This window comes from Phyllostomus discolor, chromosome 12 (assembly GCF_004126475.2).
Source record: "Phyllostomus discolor isolate MPI-MPIP mPhyDis1 chromosome 12, mPhyDis1.pri.v3, whole genome shotgun sequence".
NCBI lineage: Eukaryota > Metazoa > Chordata > Mammalia > Chiroptera > Phyllostomidae > Phyllostomus > Phyllostomus discolor.
In genome coordinates this window covers 23,090,970-23,115,085 of record NC_040914.2, presented here as the reverse complement: position 1 = coordinate 23,115,085, position 24,116 = coordinate 23,090,970, and the positions used below count along the sequence as shown (strand labels likewise).

Sequence of the window (24,116 nt, the reverse complement as noted above, 5' to 3'; positions counted from 1 at the left end):
GTGGGGGCAGAGAAGACAACTTCCAGTCAGAATGTCCATTCTGCCTTTTGTGCCATTAATAATGAAGTCTTCTCTTTTTAATCTAGGAATCTCATGTGTTCTGCCATTATCTCTAAAAGTAGAGGCTAAATTCAAATGTTCACAGGGCCTGAAATAACCATAGGTGTGATTCAAAATAAGGCAGATGCATAACTGATAGGTGGGTAGATACATGGATAGAAAGATTGTGAGAATTCTAACTATTCTCTTAAGAAGATGGATTATACCAAAGGAAAAGCTTACCTAATATCTAAATCACCATGAGTTTAGTTATTTGGGTTAGGGTGTAGACTTAAGAGAGCCAACTAGTCTATATTATGATGGTAAAAAACTGTAAGTTATTTTCAGGAGGTCCCAGAGTGGGGAGAGCAGGTCCAAGATGGGGAAGGTCCAAGAGGCCTTACAAGTACAGAAGCCCAGAGGAACTTTGGAAAATGAAACAATTGCTATAAAAGAATATTAAATTGTGGACTTCCAGCCAAGATGGAGGTATAGGTAGACACACTGTGCCTCCTTGCACAACCAACATAGGGATAACAACAATTTAGAAACAGAATAACAACCAGAACTGACAGAAAATTGAACTGTATGGAAGTCGGACAACCAAGGAGTTAAAATAGACATGTTCATCCAGACCAGTAGGAGGGGCAGAGTCAGGCAGTCAGGCAGACAGGCAGACAGGTCATGGCACAAAGAGTATTGGGACCGGGCACATAAGACTGCAGTGGGCAGACCCTGGGCATGCAAGCAGCAGGTGGCAGACCCGGCCAAGGGGTGGCAACTGGCAGACCCAGCAAGGCAGCAATTTTGAAGCAAGGCACTGCATCCAACCCAGGATACCAGCACTGGGAAATAGAGCCTTGGGGCATTGACTGAAAAACCTGTGGGGGTTGAGGCACAGGGAGATACTCCCAGCCTCACAGGAGAGGTTGTTGGAAAGACCCACAGGGTGCACAAGCCCACCCACATGGGAATCAGCACCAGAAAGGTCCAGTTTGCTTGGGGGAAGCAGTGGAAGGGACTGAAGTCTGACAGAGAATGGGGCAAGAGCCATTGTTCCCTCTCAGGCCCCTCCCCTACATATAGCATCACAACCCAGCAACTGGGTTGCCCCACCCTGGTGAACACCTAAGGCTCTGCCCCTCACTGCATAACAGGTGTGGCAAGACAAAAAAAAAAAGGCCCAAACAGAAGAACAGATCAAAGCTCCATAGCAAATACAACTAAGTGATGAAGAGATAGCCAACCTATCAGATGCACAGTTCAAAGCACTGGTAATCAGGATGCTCTCAGAACTGGATGAATTTGGTCACAAATTAGATGAAAAAATGAAGGCTACACTAAGTGATATGAAGGAAAATGCAAGGGAACCAATAGTGATGGGTAGAAAACTGGGACTCAAATCAATGGAGTGAACCAGAAAGAAGAAAGAAACAACCAAACAGAAAAGAATGAACAAATAGAATTCAAAAAAAAAAATAAGGAGAGGCTTAGGAACTTCCAGGACATCTTTGAACATTCCAATATCTGAATTATAGGGGTACCAGAAGGGGAAGAGGAAGAGCAACAAGTGGAAAACTTATTTGAACAAATAATAAAGGAGAACTTTCCCAGTCTGGCAAGGGAAATAGACTTCCAGGAAGTCCAGGAAACTCAGAGTCCCAAAGAAGTTGGACTTAAGGAGGAACACACCAAGGCACATCATAATTACATTACCCAAGATAAAAATGAGGGAGAGAGTCCTAGAAGCAGGAAGAGATAAGGAGACAGTTACCTAAAAGGAGTTCCCATCAGACTGTCAACTGATTTCTCAAAAGAGACCTTGCAGGCAAGAAGGGGCTGGAAAGAAGTATTCCAAGTCATGAAAGACAAGGACCTACATCCAAGATTGCTCTACTCAGCAAAGCTTTCATTTAGAATGGAAAAGCAGATAAAGTGCTTCCCAGATAAGGTCAAGTTAAAGGAGTTCATCATCACTAAGCCCTTATTTTATGAAATGTTAAAGGGACTTATCTAAGAAAAAGAAGATAAAAAAACATGTATAGTAAAATGAAAGCAAACTCTCAATTATTAACAACCACACCTAAAACAAAAACAAACTAAGCAAACAACTAGAACAGGAACAGACCAACAGAAATGGAGATCACATGGAGGGTGAGCAATAGGAGAGTGGGAGGAGGAGAAAAGGTATGGAGAATAAGTAGCAAAAGTGGTAGGTAGAAAATAGACAGGGTGAGGGCAAGAATAGTATGGGAAATGTAAAAGCTAAAGAACTTATAACACACGGACATGAATTAAAGGGGGGAAATGTGGGTGGGAGAGGGTATGCAGGGTGGAGGGGAGTGAAGGGGGGATAATGGGACAACTGTAATAGCATAACCAATAAAATATATTTTTAAAAAAGAATATTAAATTGTTTGTCCTGGGGTGCCCTGATACCTCTGTCTCTTTCAGTCTACAGTATCTTCAAAAAAAAGGGCAACATTTATCACTGTATTTTTCTGTGAGAGTGGTTTATTTTGGGAATATTCAGGGAAGAGCTGGATTTTTATATCTGTGCTTGTACAAGACAATAGCTAATTCTATGGGGATGGCTGAGTTGGGAACACAGGAGATCTTGATAATAAAAACTATAGGAAATTAGCACAAATTCCCGTGAAAACTTTAGCCTCTCAGGATGGTGGAACTGGTAGGTGAAAGCCAACATTCCCAGTTGTCATCTGAATTGTATGCAGAATAAATAGAGATATCTCAAAGAGTGGTGAGAGAAAGGAAGTGAAATTATAGGATGTCAAAAGAAAAGTAGAGAGATGGAGTTGGCCTGAAAGGTTGGAGTTTGCTAGACTGAACAGTAGGGGTTGTGGGGAGAAGAGTGATACCATTGACCCAGTTTTGAGGCCCTGATTAGAGGCCAGTCATTGCCCCTGTTGAGCAGCTGATTAAGTCCACACATTCACCCACAGTGAGCCTTGTAACATTGTAATGCACTCTAATCCCAACCCTATCTGTTCAGCTTCAAGGTACCCTTGAAAACCAAACACCTGGCAAAAACAGCAACAGTGAAGATCAGCAACCTAGCACCCACTAGAGGGGGAATGTCTTGGGAACTACCCAAAATCCAATTTCCAGAGAGATTCCACTATGTATCCTATCTGGCAGTATGATGAAAAGCTCCACCCTGATGGTTTTTCTTTATGTGACCTGACTCAGAGCTTGATCTGTGCGAATACTCCTACCTACAGGACATTTGTTAGAAACGGGCAGTAGCCACTGCTTAGCATTGGAGTGTTTGGGAAGTTCCAGTGTGTGGATGTGTGACAGAATAGCATAAGAAGAGGCAAAATAAAATGTGGGGAATTGGGGTAAGATGGTTGGACAGAGTCTGGAAGTGTGGGGTAGAGTGCTCAGAAAAGTCAGAGGGATAAAAGGCAAATAAACGTTGCTTAGAGCCCTGTCTGGTGTGGATTAGTGAATTGAGCACTGGACTGCAAAGCAAAGGGTCCCTGGTTCAACTCCATCAGGGAACATGCCTGGGTTGCAGGCCAGGTCCCCAGTAGGGGATGTGTGAGAGGCAACCACACATTGATGTTTCTTGCTCTTTCTCCTTCCCTTCCCCTCTCTCTAAAAATAAATAAATAAAATCTTTTTTAAAAAAGAATGTTGCTTAGGTGTTAAAGTGCAGTATCAGATTTAAGATCACAAAGGGCAAATGTACAAGGAAATTAAGGGTGTAAGGGAATTGGGATCTGGAGGATCAAGTGTACAGGGTGTCATAGGAACAAAAAAGATCATGGCAATGAAGAGCTAATTGTAAAAACGGGTAAAATAGAAGAGCTAAATCTATAAACTTTTAGAAGCAAATAGGGTACATCTTCATGACATTGGATTTCACAATGGTTCCTTAGGTATGACAACAAAAGTACAGGCAATAACAGAAAGAAATAACGTAGACTACATCAAAATTACAAACTTGTACATCTATAAACACCATCAAGAAAGTAAAAAGAACCTAGCGAATGAATGGGGGAAAATATTTCCAAACCATGTATCTAATAAGAACCCAGTATTCAGAGTATGTAAATAACTCTTATAACTCAACAAGACAGAAAACCCTAACAAAAAGCAGGTAAAAATAAATAGACATTTTTCTAAAGAAAATACACAGGCGGTCAAAAAAACACATGAGATATTTAATGTAAACTTGGTCATTAAGAAAATGAAAATCAAAAGCACCATGTGTAACATCCATTAGGATGGCTAATATAAAACAAAAAATAAAAATAACAAGTGTTTGTAAAAAATACAGAGAAATTATTGAATATTGCTGGTGGAAATATGAAAGAGTGCAGCTGGTGGAGAAATATTATGAATGGTTCCTCAAAAAAATTAACATAGAATACACATATAATCCGACAATTTCACTTCCAGGTATACACCCTAAAGAAATGAAAGCAGTGATTCCAACATGTATTTTCCACCAATGCTCACAGCAGCATTATTTACAATAGCCAAAACATGGAACTAAATGAAATGTCCACCGATGGAAGGATGGATAAAAAAAGCATGATATACACATGCAATGGAATATTATTCAACCCTATAAAAAATGAAATTGTAATACATGTTACAGCTTCAATGAGTCTTCAAACCATTATGCCAACTGAAATAAGCCAGACACAACAGGACAAATACTGTATGATTCCACTTAAATGAAGTATCAAGAGAAGTCAAATTCTTTGAAACAAAATGTAAAGTAGTGGCTGTCAGGGAATGGTAAGAGGGGAAATGGGCACTTATTGTTTAATGGGTATAGTGTTTTACTTTGTGATGATGAAAAAGTTCTGGAAAGGGATGGTGATGATGGTTGTTCAATAACGCAAATGTACTTAATGCTACAGGACTTTACACTTAAAACTGGTTGAAACATTAAATTTTGTTATGTATATTTTACCACAATAGAAGATACTGAGAAAACCACTTTATACCCACTACAGCCACTGTAGAAAATAATTTGAGTACTAACTTCATAAGTTAAACATAGAATGTGACCTAGCAATTCCACTCGTGGATATATATCCAAAAGAACTGAAAACATGTTCAAACAGTAAGTGTACAAGATTGTTCATAGCGGCACTAGTCAAAGTAGCCAGAAGGTGGAAACAACCTAATGTCCACCTACTGATGAATGGATAAACAAAACGTGCTACAGGCATACAATAGAGTATTATTCAGTCATAGAAAGAAATGAAATACTGATACATATTACAACAAGGAAGAATCTTGACAATAGTAATACTAAGTGACCGAAGCCAGAAACAAAAGGCCACATACTGTCACAGGGTGGGGCATGAATGACATACTATTACTAAACTGACCCACCCTTGTACTCCAGGGGTCCCCTACCTTGTAGTAGGTTCACCTTGCCCACCGCCAGGGAAAAATGTCTCTCAATGCCAGAGACTGGTGAAAAGGAAAGGGATTATTTATTTAAAGAGTTATACAAACTTAAGAGTAATAACTTAATGTCTTCATTGAGATCCCAAAGTCCTTTAGAACACCCACAAACACACAGTCCTTCCTTCTCCCTCTGCCCAGTGTGGGGTACCCTATCTCAGAAAAAGAAATAGAAGTCTGTGATTTTTCTCTGCCCAAGGCCTGTGGTCCCAAAAAGATGCCACATGGCTGCTGCACCTGGATTTAAACCCCAGCGCCAATCTTCCTCTACTGCACCATTTCCAGCTCCTCCCACAATTGACCACAGCTGCCAGCATTCCCATAGTTTTCCAGCTTTACTGGGCTGCCATAGTAAGTCTAGGCAGGTGTGGCCCTGTGATGTAGAGCCAATCATCTCCAAGCTGTCATGCAGGCACTGCAACCAGGGGGAGTTACCTCCCAGTTACATCATGGGTTGACGTCACTCCCACCCCCCTGGCTCAAAGCTTGGCCACAGTTTAACATATCCATGATACCAGTTAAAAGTTATAGATATGTTAAACAACCATTATAGAGGTTATCTGCAAAACTGCCACTATTCAAAATAACTCTCAATGGCCCTGCTCTATGGGTCCCATCCCCCAGCTCAGACTTGTGGGGGTGAGGACATCTTATGTACATATATTTTTTTCTAATGTTTCCTGGACACCGAATTCTGGACCCCATTATAAATCCCTATTTGGGCCCTGCCCCCTTGGCTGCACCCTGTTACAATATGGTATAACTCCATTTATAAAACAACATCTACAGCCCTGACTGGTGTGGCTCAGTTGATTGGGTGTCATCCCACAAAGAGAAAGGTCACCAGTTCAATTCTTGGTCAGGGCACATACCTAGGTTTAGGGGTTCGGTCCCCACTCAGGATGCAACTAGGAAGCAACTGGTTGATGTTTCTCTCCCTCTCTTTCTCCCACCCTTCCCCTCTCTCTAAAAAGAAAAAGAAACAAATATGTTTTTTGAAATATCTACAATAGTCAAATTCATAAAAATAGAAAGCATAAAATAGTTTTCGTGGTTGGGGAAGGTGGAATGGGAGTGAATGGTTAATTGGTATGAGATGTCCTGTTGGAGACATCAAAATGTTGTGGACCTAGATAACAGTGATAATCTATGTAACAGGAACTATAAGGCAAAATAAACTGTGAAGAGACAGAAAATAAAATTTAAAAGGCAAGTGTAAAACAGGAGTGAGAGACCCACAGTCCAGGGTTGGGGCAGCAAATGCAAGTGATGAAATGTAATAATGCAATGGGCACAAGAAAAGACAAAGCTGATTGCAGTGAATAAAAAGAAAACAAAATCCAGGGACTGGCTGATTTTCAGTGATACCTGTATTCTTAAAAAAAAAAAAAAACACTCAGAGAAGATAACAATGAGAAAGACACAAAGTCTTCCAGGATCAGGAAAAGGTAGATAACTGAATCGGAAGTAATGGTCAGCATAACAGGTAAGCAAATTTAAGATGAAATGGGTTATGTGGGATAAAGTAGAGTTATACGATAACAAGATTCAGAAGTTGCAGTGTGGCTACTGTGTGTCACAAATAGTATAAAACTAAATTACATCAAATGCTGTTACAGAAACAAGGATAGAGCCCTGGCTGGCATAGCTCAGTGGATTGAGCGCGGGCTGTGAACCAAAGTGTTGCATGCTCGATTCCCAGTCAGGGCACATGCCTGGGTTGCAGGCCATGACCCCCAGCAACCGCACATTGATATTTCTCTCTCTCTCTCTCTATCTCCCTTCCTTCCTTCTCTAAAAAATAAATAAATTAAATCTTAAAAAAAAAAAAGAAACAAGGATATCTGACATAAACACCACTGGAATAGAAGGTATTAAAATATCACTATAAATTTGTGACAGATAAAGTAGGCAAATGTTATTTTATATATACAGCCTAAATACTAAAACTAAAAATAATAACTTCAGCAATACATCAAAGTAGATATGCTACATATTGAAAATACACATTCTTTTAAAATATTCAGAAGTACTTTTTTAAAAAAACTCATATATTGCCCTTGCCAGATAGTTTAGTTGGTTAGAGCATCATCTCAAATATGTCAAGGTTGCAGTTTCAACCCCGTCAGAGAACATACAAGAATCTCTCCCCCAACTCCAAAAATCAATTAAAAAAGACAATATACTGAAGAACAAGAACAAGAAGCTCAGTCAATTCCTCTATATAGAATTAGGAATAATAAAAAGAACAGCAGCCTGCCCTGGTCAGCGAGGCTTAGTGGGTTGGTCCATCATCCCATAGAGAATGGTTGTGTGTTCGATTTCCCTGCCAGGCACATACCTAGGTTGCAGGATCATTCACCAATCTGGGTACATTCAGGAGGCAACTAACCGATGTTTCTCCCTATCCCTTCCTCTCTCTCTAAAAAGCAGTGAAAAAATGTTCTCAGGTGAGGATAAAAACAATAGCCACCACACACACACACACACACACAAAAACATGGCAGCCAAATATTCCGAACATCAGAAAATTCAAATAAAAAAATAAAAATTATCCTAGTCTTACTGTGAAGTAATGTGAGGGAGCTCTGCCCGCAGAGCCCCCCCATCTGCCACAGATGAGAATAAGTCTACCAAGACATGATCTGCTTGGGGAGGAAAGGTGGCCAATCTCTCACAGGAGAAGGACCAAGAGCCTTTTCCTCAATGGCTTTTATTGGGTCCGTTTACACAGGAATTCAGGTAAAGCTCATTACTCATTGCCAGGAAGTAAGGATCAAATAACAAGGAACTCTGAGGGCCTATTTTGAGTCAGGGTCAGATAGCTAAAGAGCTGTAAAAAACTTTAAGGAACAAACTTACTTCTTCCTTGGACCCTTATCATTTAATTAAGAGCATTCTAAACAAAGCAGGTTTCACAGGAGTTTACATATTCTTTCCTAAACCTGATCATCCAGGGGAACCTGTCCTTTCCAGCCTGGGGGGGGGGGCTGCACCACCCTCTGTCATTGTTTCAGGCTTAGGTGGAGCAAGGGAAGTAAGGCAGCCAAGAGATTAGGAGATTTTCCCGCAGACAATGAGGACTCAGGCTATGTCAAAGCCTCGCCGAGGGGCAAGGGCCCATCATCCCCTTTTGCTGTAGCCCCCAAAGTCCTTCCTTGGGGGCCTCCCATGTGATCATGCCAGTCTTAGGTCGTTCCCCCCTTTGGGAATCTTACCCATCATTGGCTAACTGACCAAGCCTTGGGGACCAGGCAGGGCGAAGTAAAAGGAGCAGAAGCGGTGCTCCTGCCAGGGAGATAAGCTTTTGTCTCCTTGGTGGCTTATGGTCCAAGGTCATTCTCTCAGCCTTAGCCTTGGCAGGGGTTACAGCTTCTGATACCAGGCAGGGTGGTTCCCAACAAAGTAAGAATACAATAATCAATTATTGCACATTCATAAAATGTTAAATATTCATATTTGAAAAATTGTGATGAAAAAGCATGAATACTATCAGAATAATTGTAAGTGATTATTTTTATTATTATGGGGTGGAAACAAAAATAGGATGAGATGAAAGGTATCAGTCACTTGCCTAAATGAAAATTAAAACATGTTCTAAAAAATAATTGAATGTTTTATATGTTTTATACAGTTCTGGCCAAGATGGAGGTGTAGGTAGATATGCTTCACCTCCTCACACTACCAAGAGAAGAAAACAAACAACTTAAAAACAAAAAACAACCACAACTGCCAGAGAATCTAATTGTATGGAAATCTGACAACCAAGGAAATAAAGCAGAAATATTTGGTTTCTTCTAGGAGGAGAGGCAGAGACAGGTAGCCAGGGTGGAAAGGAAATGTGGCAGCTGGAGGACCAGGTGAGTGAGGTGGAGGCTGGTGGATGGGGCAGTCCCACATTCATTGAGGATAAACAGGGAGAAACACCTGGGGAGCACCAGGCTACCTCGGGTTCCAGCACAGGCAAAATAAAGCCTCAGAACCTCTGGCTGTAAAAACCTGTGGAGGTTGTGGCAGCAGGAGAAACTGCCAGTCTCTTCAAAGCTGGGCAAGAGCTGAGCAAGCAGCATTGTTCCCTCTCTGACGCCTCCCCCACATATAGCACCACAATGCACCAAAGTGGCTTGCCATGCCCTGGTGAATACCTAAGTCTCCACCTCTTATAATGTAACAGGGGTGCCAACACACAAAAAAAAATATGGCCCAAAAGAAAGAACTAATCAAAACTCCAAAAACAGAACTAAGCAATGAAGAGATAGCCACCCTATCAGATGCAGAGTTCAAAACACTGGTAATCAGGATGCTCACAGAAATGATTGAATATGGTTGCAAAATAGAGCAAGAAATGAAGGCTTGCAAAATTAAATAATGAAAAATATACAGGGAACCAAAACAATGAAAAGAAGGAAACTTGGACTCAAACCAACAGTTTGGAACAAAACAAAGAAAGACACATTCAACCAGAATAAAATGAAACAAGAATTCAAAAAAATGAGGGGGGAATTAGGAACCTCCAGGACAACCTCAAACATTCCAATATCTGAATCATAGGGGTGCCAGAAAGATAAAAGGAAGAAAAATAAATTGAAAACTTATTTGAAAAAGTAATGAAGGAGAACTTCCCCAACCTGGTGAAGGAAACAAACTTCCAGGAAGTCCCGGAAGCTCAGTGAGTCCCTCTAAAGTTGAACCCAAGGAAGCACACACCAAGGCACATCATAATTACATTACTCAAGACTAAAAATGAGAGAATCTTAAATGCAGCAGGAGAAAAGGAGACAGTTACCTCCAAAGGATAGTCTTCCCATAAGGCTATCAGCTGATTTCTCAAAAGAGACCTTGCAGGCAGGAAGGGGCTGGAAAGAAGTATTCCAAGCCATAAAAAGCAAGGACCTACATCCAAGATTGCTGTACTCAGTAAAACTTTCATTTAGAATGGAAGGGCAGATAAAGTGCTTCCCAGATAAGGTCAAGTTAAGGGAGTTCATCATCACCAAGCCCTTACTGTATGAAATGTTAAAGGGACTTATCTAAAAAAAAGGTGATCAAAACTATTAACAGTAAGATGACAACATAATGCTCTCCACTTCCATCCATGCTGGAGGGCATTAAGCTAAGTGAAATAAGCCAGGCAGTGAAAGACAAATACCATATGGTTTCACCTTTAAGTAGAACCTAATCCATGAAACAAACAAGCAAGCAAAATATAACCAGAGACACTGAACTTAAGAACAAAGTGACAGTAACCAGAGGGGAGGTGGGCGGGGATAATGTGGGGAAGGGGTGAAGGTTTTGCAAGAACAACTATGAAGGACACATGGATAAAACCAAGGGGGAGTGGAATCAGGGGATGGAGGTAGGGATGGCTGGGGTGGTGGTGAGAGGTGGCAGGAAAAGGTAGACAACTGTACTTGAACAACAAAAAAATTTTAAAAATGGAAGAAAAAAAAGAAAATGTATCTAAGCTACAATAGATTACTATTCCTATAGAAATGTCTTTAGGGTTATGTCTTAATAGCATGTCTTTTTTTGCTGTTTGCTTTTTTATGTCATTATTTATTTATTTTTTAATATATTTTATTTATTATGCTATTACAGTTTTCCTATTCCCCTCCTTCATTCCCCTTCACCCTGCACACCATCTCCCACCCACATTCCCCCCTTTAGTTCATGTCCGTGTGTTATAAGTTCTTTAGCTTCTACATTTCTCATACTATTCTTGCTCTCCCCCTATTTTCTATATATCATCTATGCTACTTATTTGCTGTACCTTTTCCTCCTCTCTCCTCCTCCTACTCCCCTATTGCTCACCCTCCATGTGATCTCCATTTCTGTTGGTCTGTTCCTGTTCTAGTAGTTTGCTTAGTTTGTTTCTATTTTTATTTTTGGTTTAGGTGTGGTTGTTAATAAATTCAGAGTTTGCTTTCATTTTACTATACATGTTTTTTTTATCTTCTTTTTCTTAGATAAGTCCCTTTAACATTTTATAAAATAAGGGCTTGGTGATGATGAACTCCTTTAACTTGACCTTATCTGGGAAGCACCTTATCTGCCCTTTCATTCTAAATGAAAGCTTTGCTGAGTAGAGCAATCTTGGATGTAGGTCCTTGTCTTTCATGACTTCTTTCCAGCCCCTTCTTGCCTGCAAGGTCTCTTTTGAGAAATCAGTTGACAGTCTGATGGGAACTCCTTTTAGGTAACTGTCTCCTTATCTCTTCCTGCTTCTAGGACTCTCTCCCTCATTTTTATCTTGGGTAATGTAATTATGATGTGCCTTGGTGTGTTTCTCCTTAAGTCCAACTTCTTTGGGACTCTGAGTTTCCTGGACTTCCTGGAAGTCTATTTCCCTTGCCAGACTGGGGAAGTTCTCCTTTATTATTTGTTCAAATAAGTTTTCCACTTGTTGCTCTTCCTCTTCCCCTTCTGGTACCCCTATAATTTAGATATTGGAATGTTCAAAGATCTCCTGGAGGTTCCTAAGCTTCTCCTTATTTTTTTTTTGAATTCTATTTGTTCATTCTTTTCTGTTTGGTTGTTTCTTTCTTCTTTCTGGTTCACTCCATTGATTTGAGTCCCAGTTTCCTACCCATCATTATTAGTTCCCTGTGCATTTTCCTTCATTTCACTTAATGTAGCCTTCATTTTTTCATCTAATTTGTGACCAAATTCATCCAGTTCTGTGAGCATCCTGATTACCAGTGCTTTGAACTGTGCATCTGATAGGTTGGCTATCTCTTCATCACTTAGTTGTATTTGCTGTGGAGCTTTGATCTGTTCTTCTGTTTGGGCCTTTTTTTTTTTTTTTTTTTTGTCTTGCCACGCCTGTTATGCAGTGAGGGGCAGAGCCTTAGGTGTTCACCAGGGTGGGGCAACCCAGTTGCTGGGTTGTGATGCTATATGTGGGGGATGGGTCTGAGAGAGAACAATGGCTCTTGCCCCATTCTCTGTCAGACTTCCGTCCCTTCCACTGCTCCCCCCAAGCAAACTGGGCCTCTCTGGTGCTGATTCCCATGTGGGTGGGCTTGTGCACATTCTACAACCCCAGGGGTCTCTCCAACACACTCTCCTGTGAGGATGGTAGTCTCTCCCTGAGCATCAACTCCCGCAGGTGTTTTCAACCAGTGTTCCGAGACTCTGTTTCCCAGTTCTTGGACCCTGGATTGCATGATCTGTCTTGCTTCCCAATTTTGCCTGGTTTATCTGCGCATGAATGTGGGACTGCCTGGTCAGCCAGCTGCCTTGAGCACAATGCCTCACTTCACAATCACTGCCTTGCTGGGTCTGCCCATTGCCACCCCATGCCTGGGGTCTGCCAGCCACCGCCTGCTTGCCCAGGGTCCACCCACAGTGGTCTTGTATGCCCGGAATGCCTTACGTGCCCGGTTCCACCACTTTTTTTGCCACAACCCCTCTCCGCCTGGCTGCCCAACTCTGCCCTTCCTTCCAGTCTGGAGGAATGTGTCTATTTTAACTCCTTGGTTGTCCGACTTCCATACAGTTCAATCTTCTGTCAGTTCTGGTTGTTATCCTGTTTCTAAATTGTCATTGTCCCTATCCTGGTTGTGGGAGGAGGCACAGTGTATCTACCTATGCCTCCATCTTGGCCAAAGTCCCACTTTTTAAAATAACTGAAACAAATTCATGAGATAAAAACAAAATTTGTTCATTCTTATACAAATAAAAAAAATGACAACAAACTCACAACTATCAACAACTGAACCTAAAACAAAAACAGACTAAGCAAACTAGAACAGGTACAGAATCACAGAAACGGAGATCACATAGAGGGTTATCAGCGGGGGTGGGGGGGGAGGGGATTGGTGGGGAAAGGTACAGGGAATAAGAAGCATAATTGGTAGGTATAAAATAGACAGGGGGAAGTTAACAATAGTATAGGAAATGGAGAAGCCAAAGAACTTATATGTACAATCCACGGATATGAACTAAGGGGTGGGGGTGGGGGGATGCTGGAGGGTTGGGGGGTGCCGGGAGGAGCGGAATAAAGGGTAGAAATATTGGGACAACTGTAATAGCATAATCAATGAAATATACTAAAAAAAAATAAAAACTGGCCCTGGCTGGCGTAGCTCAGTGTATTGAGCACAGGCTGTGAACCAAAGTGTTGCAGGTTTGACTCCCAGCCAGGGTACATGCCTGGGTTGCAGGCCATGACCACCCACAACTGCACATTAATGTTTCTCTCCATCTCTCTATCTCCCTCCCTTCCCTCTCTAAAAATAAATAAATAAAATCTAAAAAAAGAAGATCTTATAAAAAAATTTAAAAATAAAAACAAAAAACAAACACACAAAAAACCTGGCTGGTGTGGCTCAATGGATTGAGCACTGGCCTGAGAACTAAAGTGTCACTGGTTCAATTCCCAGTCAGAGCACATGACTGGGTTGTGGGACAGGTCCCCAGTTGGGGATGGGCAAGAGACAACCACACCTGAATATTTTTATCCTTTTCTTTCTCCTTCTCTCTAAAAAAATAAATAAAATCTAAAAGAGAATTTTTTAAACAATAGTTCACATGGTTCAATATACACAAGGTATAAAGGGCATGGGAGGGTCTCAGTCTTTTCCAGTGGTCCTTTAGCAACCCAGGTCCTCTCCCAGGAAGCAATATTTCTAGAATTATATGAATTTTTCCAGTGATGTTTTATTCATAGGCAAATATATTTGAATATATCAGTTTGGATTTCCTTAGGGTATAATATTTTCTTTCTTTCTTTTTCAATCTTCACCAGGGGACATGGACATGTTCATTTATTTGAGAGAGAGAGAGAGAGAGAGAGAGAAGGAGGGAGAGAGAGAACATTGATTGGTTGTCCCTGGAGGCACTCAGTCTGGGATCAAAGAGCAACCTAGTTATGTGCCCTGACTGGGAATCAAGCCACAAACATTTTGGTGTATGGGATGATGCTCCAACAAACTGAGCCACACCAGCCAGGGCAAGGATCTAATATTTTCAAAACACAACTTTTGTCTGAATGGTCACAAGGAGAAATAACTGTGACAAAGTAATAGATTTGAGAAGAGTGCCTTGATTAAAGCTGATGGTAAGGTGTTGGCGGGGAGGTGGAGGTATTGCTGTGTAAAGCTCCTTCTGACAACAGGCTGGAGACCCAAGTCAAGGGTCCCCATGGAGTCCTTCCCCATCAGTATCCCCACAGGCCTCTCAAAGTGACAGCTCCCATCAGCGCACCAGTCAGACCCCGATACTTAGGTCTCCCGGTCACGACCAGGTTATACAGCCAACTTGGTGGTTCACAGAACTCTGTTCAGTGACCTGCCCCCCAAAACAGTTATAAATACTGATCACCACACCCAGCAGTGACATGTCCACTCCCCTATAACCCCCAGCGACTCCACTCCTGCACCCTAATACCTCACCCTTGATTCCCACAACCTCCATGTTATGAATACCCCACAGACTCTCCTGTCCCTGACCTCAAGGCTCCAAGTCACTAACCCCACAGCCCTATCAGTGACCACACAGCCTTCCCACTCACTGACCGCACGAGCCCTTAGCGCTGATCTCCAGGCCTCTAGCTTTGACCCCCAGCTTCCCTCCATTGCTGACCTAGTGATTCACCTGTTAACACCTTCACATGTTCCATGATAACCAATCCCAACAGACTCTGTGCATGGCCTACACAAACTGCCAGTCAATCCAATGCACCCCATTCGCCCTTCACCAGCCCCCAAGACACATATCCTGATGCCCATAAGCTCTCATTACTGACCTCTAACATTGAGTCCACACATGTCTCTTCTCCTTCTCTGTCTCTTCATGACCTGCTCCAACACCCACAAGCTCCCCTCCTACTTTCTGATGTGCTGTGCTGGGGAGTTGCCAGGGAACAACCCCCCAGCTCCTCCATTGCACAGACTCAGTAGTACCTCTTAACCAACAATAGCAGCAGATCACACAATGAGCCTCCAGGGACCTGATTCTGGTCAGTCAATTCTTTGGGGGGAACAATATGGGGACTCCTGTGGGGTGGACATTTTGGAAGGTGTTCCTAGAGAGAAGGCAGTCTCTTCATCTGGACAGCTGAGCTCTGAGAGCTCTCTCTCCAAGTGCCAGCCATAGTGCAAAGATCAATCCATCCTTGCCCTCTCAATATTCCTACATCTAATACATAAAAATACACAAGAATTGAAGGGTTGTAAAAGCTATTCTATGAAAACAATCAAAAGAAAGAGGAAATCAAGAGAAAAAAACAACTAATAGGACAGAGGAGCATTTCATGATGAATAAAGATTCTCACCAGGATAATCTAACAATAACTACATGAGTTTGAAATACATAAAGCAAAAATAAATAGAACTACAAGAAGACATTTAAAACTCACATTTATAAAAAGAAACATTAATATACCTGCCTTATTCACTGCCTGAATAAGGTGACAAAAACTAAGACTGACAAATATGTTACAATGAACAGTAAACATGACTTAAAGGTAATGAAAAGAGCTGGAACCCATCAAGAAAATTCTCATTCATTCTCACTCTCTCTCTTAACTTTTCAAGTACTTAACTTTTCAAGTACATGTCAATCTTGTAAGAAAATTGTTCATATATTTGGCCAAAAGATAAGTCTCCACTTGTTTCAAAAAACTGAAATAATACAGAGTATATTCTCCAGCTGTCATGCAATTAAGCTAACAGTCAGTAACAAAACTGCAAAATCCTCATATATTTAAAAATTATGAAATATATTAAATAACACATGGGTCAAAGAAGAACACACAATGGAAATTAGAAAATACTTTAAGCCCTGACCAGTGTGGCTCAGTTGATTGGATGTCATCTAGCAAAGCTAAAGGTCACCAGTTCAATTCTGGGTCAGGGCACAAGCCTGGATAGAAGGTTTGGTCCCCAATCAGGGCACATACGAAAGGCATTCAATCGATGATTCTTTCTCTCATCAACATTTCTTTCCCTCTCTTTCTCTCTCCCTTCCCCTCTCTCTAAAAATAAATAAAATAAAAGGAAAATACTTCCAACTGAATGTGACCATGTACAGCAGTAGTACAATAATGTTGGTAAACCCAGAATTTCCTACACTGCTGGTGGAAGTAACAACTTCTTCAAACATTTTGAAAATTTCTTTGGCACTATTTCCAAGACATGAAACCTAACTATTCCACTGTCACATGCATCGCCAACAGAATTGTGTAGGTGTGTCATTGAAAATTATTCTATATTCATATACTAGGACTTGTCCTAACAGCCCAATCTGAAAACTTCCCATATGCCAATGAACAGAAAATGATTATTTTATATTCACACAAAAGAACTGTACATAACAATGCAAGAATTCATTCCAACATGCAGCAATAAATATAGCAAATAATATAAGGAATGAAAACCATGGAACACTAAAAAGTTATTGCTCTATGATTGCCTTTATATAAAGTGCAAAACAGACCCCAGGGAGCTATGCTATGAGATGTTGGAGCAGTGCTTATCCTGAGTAGTGACAAGAAGAGAGCACAGGAGTCTTCTGATGGTCTGATAACATTCTATTTCCTGATTCAGGTACTGAGTGTAAGAATGTATCACTCTGTTAACTTTCATTTGGCTGAACTTATGACCTGTGTGTGCACTTCAAATTGTTCAAAAATATATCACCAATCAGATATATGGAATATGATGAATAGGTAAATGTTATAATATCCCTATGTTGTAAAGGTGAAGTTGAAGAGCATCATATAAAACAAGGGTATGGATACCACTTAAATGTATGCTAAAATATTTTGATAGAAACTAAAAAATAATGAGTATGTAACTTTCCAAGAAAATGTGTCAATCATACTTGATAATGATAGTGTGAAACTATAATATATAACAGTAATGTAGATTTATATTAAAAATCTTACAGGAGAGTTCTGGCCAAGACAGAGGCATAGGTAGAGACCCTTCACTTCCTCACACAATCAAAAGGAGGATAACAACCAATCTGAAAACAATAAAAAAACAAAAGTGCCAGAAAATCAAACTGCATGAAACTCCAACAACACAGGAATTAAAGAAAAAATCAACCAGAACAACCAGACCAGAAAGGAGGTGGACCTCACAGGCCAACTCAGAAAAACCCCAGCAACCCGGCAGACCTTGGGGGTGGGGCTGGCTGCCCAGCTGGGTACTCAGAGGTGGCTATGGGCTACAGAGGTTGAGGCGGTAGAAGCTCCCAGTTTTACCAGAAAAGTAGGCTAGAGACAAGCTGGTGAGCTGCACTGTTCCCTCTCTGGCCCCTCCACCACTGGCTGCCCTGCAGGGCAGCAAAGAGGGTTGCTCTGCCTGGGTGAATACCTAAGACCCCACCCCCTTACAACCTATCAGCTGTGCCAAGACAAAGAAATATGGCCCAAATGAAAGAACAGAGTAAAGCTTCAAAAAGAGAGCTAAGCGATGAAGAGATAGCCAACCTATCTGATGTTGAATTTAAAGCCCTGGTAATCAAAATGCTTACAGAACCAATTGAGCTTGATCAACAAATGAAAAAACAAATGAAGGTTACCCAAAGTGAAATAAAGCAGAATGTTCAGGGAACCAACAGTGACAGGAAGGAAACCAGGACTCAAAGCAATGATTTGGAACAAAAGGAGAAAATAAACATCCATCCAGAAAAAAAAAATGAAGAAACAAGAATTTGAAAAAGTGAAGAGACTCTCTGACAAACCTTTGGGACAACCTGAAACATTCCAATACCCCAATTATAGGAATGCCAGGAGGAGAAGAACAACAGCAAGAAGTTGAAAACTTATTTGAACAAATAATGAAGGAAAACTTCCCCAATCTGGTGAAGGAAATAGACTTCCTGAAAGTACAGGAAACCCAGAGAGTCCCAAAGAAGTTGGACTCAAAGAGGAACACACCAAGACACATCACCATTAAGTTACCCAAAATTAAAAACAAAAAGAAAATCTTAAAAGCAGCAAGAGGAAAGGAAAGAGTTACCTATAAAACGTGTTCATAAGGCTATCAGCTGATTTCTCAAAAGAAACCTTGCAGGCAAAAAGGAACTGGAAAGAAGTATTTCAAGCCATAAAAAGCAAGGACATACATCCAAGATTACTCTATCCAGCAAAGCTCTCATTTAGAATGGAAGGGCAGATAAAGTGCATCCCAGATAAGGTTGAGATAAAAAAGTTCATCATCACCAAGCCCTTATTATATGAAATGTTAAAGAGACTTATCTAAGAAAAAATAAGATAAAAATATAAACAGTAAAATCACAACAAATTCACAACTATCAACAAATGGATCTAAAAAAAAAGAAACAAAAACAAATTAAACAAACAACCAGAGGAACAGAATCAGAGAAATGGACATCACATGGAGGGTTTTCAGTGTGGGGGGGAGGTACAGGGAAAAGCATAATTGGTAGGCATTAAATAGATGGAGAGAGGTCAGAAATGGTATAGGAAACAGAGAACTCAGAGAACTTAAATGTACAACCCATGTACGTGAACTAAGGGGGAAGAATGTGAGAGGGTTGGGGGGTGCAGGGTGGAGGGGGGATAAAGGAAGAAATATTGGGAAGCTGTAATAGCATAATCAATAAAATATACTTTAATATATATATATATATACTCATTAGTTGAAATAATTCATTTCTTTCTCAAATTGTGAATTATCAACACTTTGCATCAGTTTAAGAATGTAAATCAAAAAAAAAAAAAACCTATATAAAAACCTGTCAGGCAGTTGAGAAAATACCCACTTTGCTTTTTGGAAATCAAGAAGCCACACATTTCACATATCTGTTTTTCCTTTCAAATGGCTCTCATTGCACTGTTCCAAATTTAACAAAAGCCCCCACCATGAACTAATGTAATGACTTTAGAGACAAGTTTGCACCACCAGACCTCCTTCTGCCAACATACCCAGAGCACCTTCACAAAGAAAACATCTGCCTCCTGTGGGTCGAATTCCATGCAATTCATGTCTTTTAAAATTGTCACTCACCTCACCCTGGCTGGTGTGGCTCAGTGGATTGAGTGCCAGCCTGCAAACCAAAGGGTCACTGGTTTGAATTCCATCAGGGCACATACCTGGGTTGTTTGGCCAGGTCCCCAGTAGCGGGCGCACAAGAGGCAACCACACATTGATGTTTCTCTCCCTCTCTTTCTCCCTCCCTTCCTAGAAATAAATTTATTTATCTATCTATTTATTTATTTATTTATTTCTTGATGTGGTTAAAACATCAGCTACAATGTAATTTCATGCTCTCCTTTGTCCCTGTTCAGATCAATCTGGTCATTTTCTACATAAAAGTTATTTACAAGCTCATCCATTTATAATATCATTATTTCTAATAATGCCCACTGCCTCTCCAGAGGTATCATGTACAAGAGCATAACTAGCTTTCCACAACCTTCCTCACAGACTGAATTTTTTTTTCATGTATTTTGCTTAAATTTCTTGCCTAGTTCTCTCCTGCAATATTCCATTTGATAGATTTAGCATACATGCAATCTAATTGACTTACAATTTAAGCTTCATAGTTTTAAAATGTATACAATTTACATATTTCTCATAAAAGTAGGGAATTTTGCATTTTTAATCCAGGCAAAGCTGAGCCTGGAGACACTGGGGTCATGGCTCATGATCAGAAAGGGACTGACAGTTGGGAAACTCAGAGTGATTAATACATAGATGTTGTAGAGAAGCAAGCTGGGATTGCTTAAAATGGCAAAAACAATATGAAAGATGAAAGAAGAGGTGTTCAAAAAGACAAAGGTGCTCGCTAGGAGAAGAATGGTTTTGGTAGCTCTGGACTCGGGGGAGGATTGGGAGGAGACAGGGGTCCTGTGAATGTGCTGGATCCTCAGTTTGTGTCTGCATAGGATGAAGACCATGGAGCCGCTGGCCCAGAGCATGAGCACGAAACATACAAAATCAGGGGATGCTATCAACACTGCATATAATGTGTTCATTGTTTCATTAAGATAAATGTAGGAACAGAATCCCAACTTTTTTCTGTTTCTGAAGTTTTCATTGCTCAAAGTACTAGACATATGCATAGGAAAAATTACATTTACCAGCATTTGCAGGATCCAGTACAGGAAAACAGAAGCAACAATGTACTTGGGAGCCTTTCTTTTAAGCCCTGCCCACCTGGAGTTCATGGGGCTGATGGTAATGGCCTGGAAGACATTCAGGAGGCAGATGGTGCCAATGGACACACCCCTGCCCACTCCACACAAATAGGAAATAAATCTGCATCCAAAACCACTGAGATGGTCATATGACCCAAAAGATATCTTGGTAAAGCTGATTCCACTAGAGAACAGAACCAAGGAATTGGCCACAATCAGGCTGTTGACAATCAAATCTGTGGGCCTCAGCCTGCACCCAGTGAAATAAAGGAAGAGATAATGATAAAGCAGAGAGAAATTCCCCAGGACTCCAAATATTGTCTGTAGTAAGGAGATCAGTCCTACTGCCAAATCCATGACGGACCCACTGTCTGTTCTCAGTGACTGGTTTCTGTCTTCTGAACAAGAGGACCCTGCATGAGAATAGGAGGCATAAGGCACACATACCATGTCTGTTGAACCCACTTAATTGTCTCCACTTACCAACAATTGAAATACTGAGTTAAACTTTTTATGCCATTTAGAGGCTTCCAAGTGAATGTGTAACCATTTAAGAACACTTACAATAGCATACTCCCTGCTATTTTGCACACAAAAGGTTGCACACAAAATAACTTTGTTATCCCTCACAAGTTCAAGAGGTAGATAGACACTACTGCATTTCTTATAAACGTGAGGACCACATATGCATAAAGAGGTTAAAGGTTTCATCTGAGATCACACACTGGTTAGGGGCACAGTGAGGATTTGATCCTGGCTGTGCTGCTAACAAAACAATGAATTTAACCCATAATATACTAACATACTTGTTACCTGTGTTCTTCGGAGAAACCAACTATTCTTAAGCTCTGTCATTCTGAATCCCATTGGTGGTATTTTACTTTAAATTTTTGGCAATGCCGGTGTCCACTTATTTTCATTATGAAGACTTAATCTATAGGCAACTATAAACTTTGAATAAAGCTTCAGAGATCTTCATAGAATGCATATGCACTGACTGCAGAATAAACTGCAGGTACCTGTCCCCCACAAGTTGGGTGTGATGAATGCAGCAATGGTGCAATATTAGGGGAGTAACAGACTCATTTGCTTCATTCCAAGAAAAATAAATTCAATTACACAAGTTACAAGAACTATAGAACGAGGAGCATATATCTAATAAACAGCGTATATAGAAATAAAGTTGTTATTAATTTCAGATCATATACACATCTATTAATAACTGAGTAAAATAAGATTCTTAGCTATAAGCAAAATTTGTATAAAACATATGAACATATAAGGAACATACAAAATGTAATGTTAAGGCAAAATACTTCTGTATGGTGTAAAGGACATATCATGCAAATGACCCATATGTAAATGGCATGTATTACATGCATACATGTGTGTGATTTACAATGTATTGTGTATTGGTATTATAATATTTAAAATCAGCAGAATATCAAATTATATATTTCAGCCTGAAATTTTTAAAGTTATATTTTTTAAATACTGCCTCTTTAGATAGGGAATGTGTCACCATACTAAAAATATGCACAATTATTAAATATGTTTAGCAAATAATATACCCAGAGTCAGAGGATACATTTCTATTTTGGCAACTGCTGTCAGACACACTTTCCTATAGATGTACAAACATGCAGGTACTATGCTTTAGAAACCTAAAAATTACATCTATGTTTCCTGTAAAATTGACTGAATAGAGATCAACTCTAAAACTCCAGCCCTTAAGCACATTAAAAATTAGGTTCATGATCACTGGATTGAACAACCACGACTAAGAGTGAGGACAACACTACATCACATCAGAAGCCATCAGGGATTGGAGCAGCTCTATGACCCAACTGTCTTTACCAGCTCAGCTCAAGCCTCATGAATTCCTCCCTCTTTCCCCTACACTTGGGCTTTGGTGCTGGCCCAGGTTCACCCACACAAGATCCCTTTGTGCAGTATGTTCACTTACCCACACTCCTCATATACCTTCCCTTACAGTTTCTACCTCTCAGGTTGATAAAGAGAAAACCCACTGACTTCTTCCTGCTGCCTGGACACTGGCTCATTGTGAAGTCAGCACTATCAGTACAGGTAACAGAGAGGCAGCCAGACCCTGAGATATAGGTTGTGACTCAGTGACCTCACCTCCCCTCTGAGCTGCAATTATCACTTCAGCAGTACCAGCGTTGGCACTGACAGGCTTGGGAGCTGAGAGTATTTATGAACAGTTTCTTTCCAGTAGCTAATTACCAAGAACAACTCCAAGTTTTCACCAGCATCTCTTAGGAGACTATTGGGGTGTTTGTGAGAGGCTCTTTCTTTCCATGATCCCTGGAGCAGACAGGATTTTCCATGGAGTACAGATAGCAGGGAGTTCTGATGTCTGACCCCTGAGGGGTAGGGTGAGTCTGGTGTTTCACTGGACAATTGCTTCATCGGGAAGTTTTAACCAAAGAGTTTTTTCCGAATCTCCTTACAAATGAGCTGCAGCATCATTGATATATGGAACAAAGAAAATAGAATGATTCAAAATATGTTAGAGGGATTTAGAATGGGGACAAGTAACAGGAATACTATGTTGTCATAATGTGCATTACATATCATTGAACCCACTGGCTCAAGTCCATATCTCCTCATATGGAATCTGTAGGAGAGAAAGAATCCAAGATGGCTGCAGAGTAAGTGAAAGCTACACACACCTTTTTTTGGTGCCAAACCAGATTTATAGTTAAAATAAAGACCAATCAACCTGAATGACCAAATAATAAAAAATTGAACGGAAGTATTATGTCCAAGGATCTAATGAAGAAGCTACACAGAGCTTGGTAGGAAGGGCAAAGACATGTGGAGGACTCGTTCCTGCAGGCAGATGTGGTGGCTGAGAAGCTGGAGGGAGACTTCAGCTGCAAAAGTCCCCCTTCAGGGGAGTGGGGTCTCAACCCCTCACCGGTACCCCAAACCAGAGCACCAGGGCCGGGAAGAGGAGCCTGCATAGCTCTGCCAGCAAAATTCAGTGGGGACCCTGTCCACTGGAAAGAGGAAGGAGTCTGCTAGAATCCCAGGCGCTCTCCTAAAGGGCCGGTGCACAGGAGCTCACTCTGAGTACTCACAAGGGCTCTGGTAGGAGGAAGGAGACTCAGGGCACACAGAAACCATAAAGAGAATATATGGGTGGCATGCTCTGGATAGAGATCAAGGGTTGGCTCCTAAAGTTAAGGCCCCATTCATGAGGCAACATCCCACACTGCCCTCAAGTGCCACCTTCCGGAGCAGACCACTCCTATTCTTACAGCACCAGCTGGGGGAAGTGCACTAACCCAGCACTCTAAGTACTGATGACACCACCCTGCCAAATTCAAGTCCAGCAGAAAGGACTGTCAGCTATACCCAACAGAGACTTGAGGTGTGCTCTTTTTCTGGAGAAACTATAGGCAAAATCTCAATGTTCAGTGAACTGAGTGGCTTTAGAACAGGGGCCAGTCTTTTACCCTGACTATGGATAAGGCAGGCA

At 40.9% G+C, this 24,116-nt stretch overlaps 3 protein-coding genes across 3 annotated transcripts in view; all 3 read right to left on the bottom strand.

Moving 5' to 3' along the window:
• LOC114511145 (vomeronasal type-1 receptor 4-like) overlaps positions 1-22,887 on the bottom strand; it is a 31,230-nt gene extending 8,343 nt beyond the window's left edge. Inside the window, exon 1 of the mRNA XM_028529810.2 lies at positions 22,543-22,887. The gene's annotated coding sequence lies outside the window, so the exon portion shown is untranslated. The remainder of the gene's footprint in view (positions 1-22,542) is intronic.
• Positions 1-24,116, bottom strand: part of LOC114510639 (vomeronasal type-1 receptor 4-like) — a 95,116-nt gene that overhangs the window by 48,966 nt on the left and 22,034 nt on the right. The gene's annotated exons all lie outside the window — the stretch shown is intronic.
• LOC114511134 (vomeronasal type-1 receptor 4-like) lies at positions 20,032-21,058 on the bottom strand. Its single transcript, XM_028529804.2, has one exon. It carries the CDS (start codon positions 21,056-21,058, stop codon positions 20,033-20,035), a length of 1,026 nt encoding a protein of 341 aa, XP_028385605.1. The 3' UTR covers position 20,032.

Bases quoted from the DNA above. Each gene is read 5' to 3' on its own strand.
- LOC114511134 (XM_028529804.2), bottom strand. From the start codon at position 21,058: ATGGTATGTGTGCCTTATGCCTCCTATTCTCATGCAGGGTCCTCTTGT.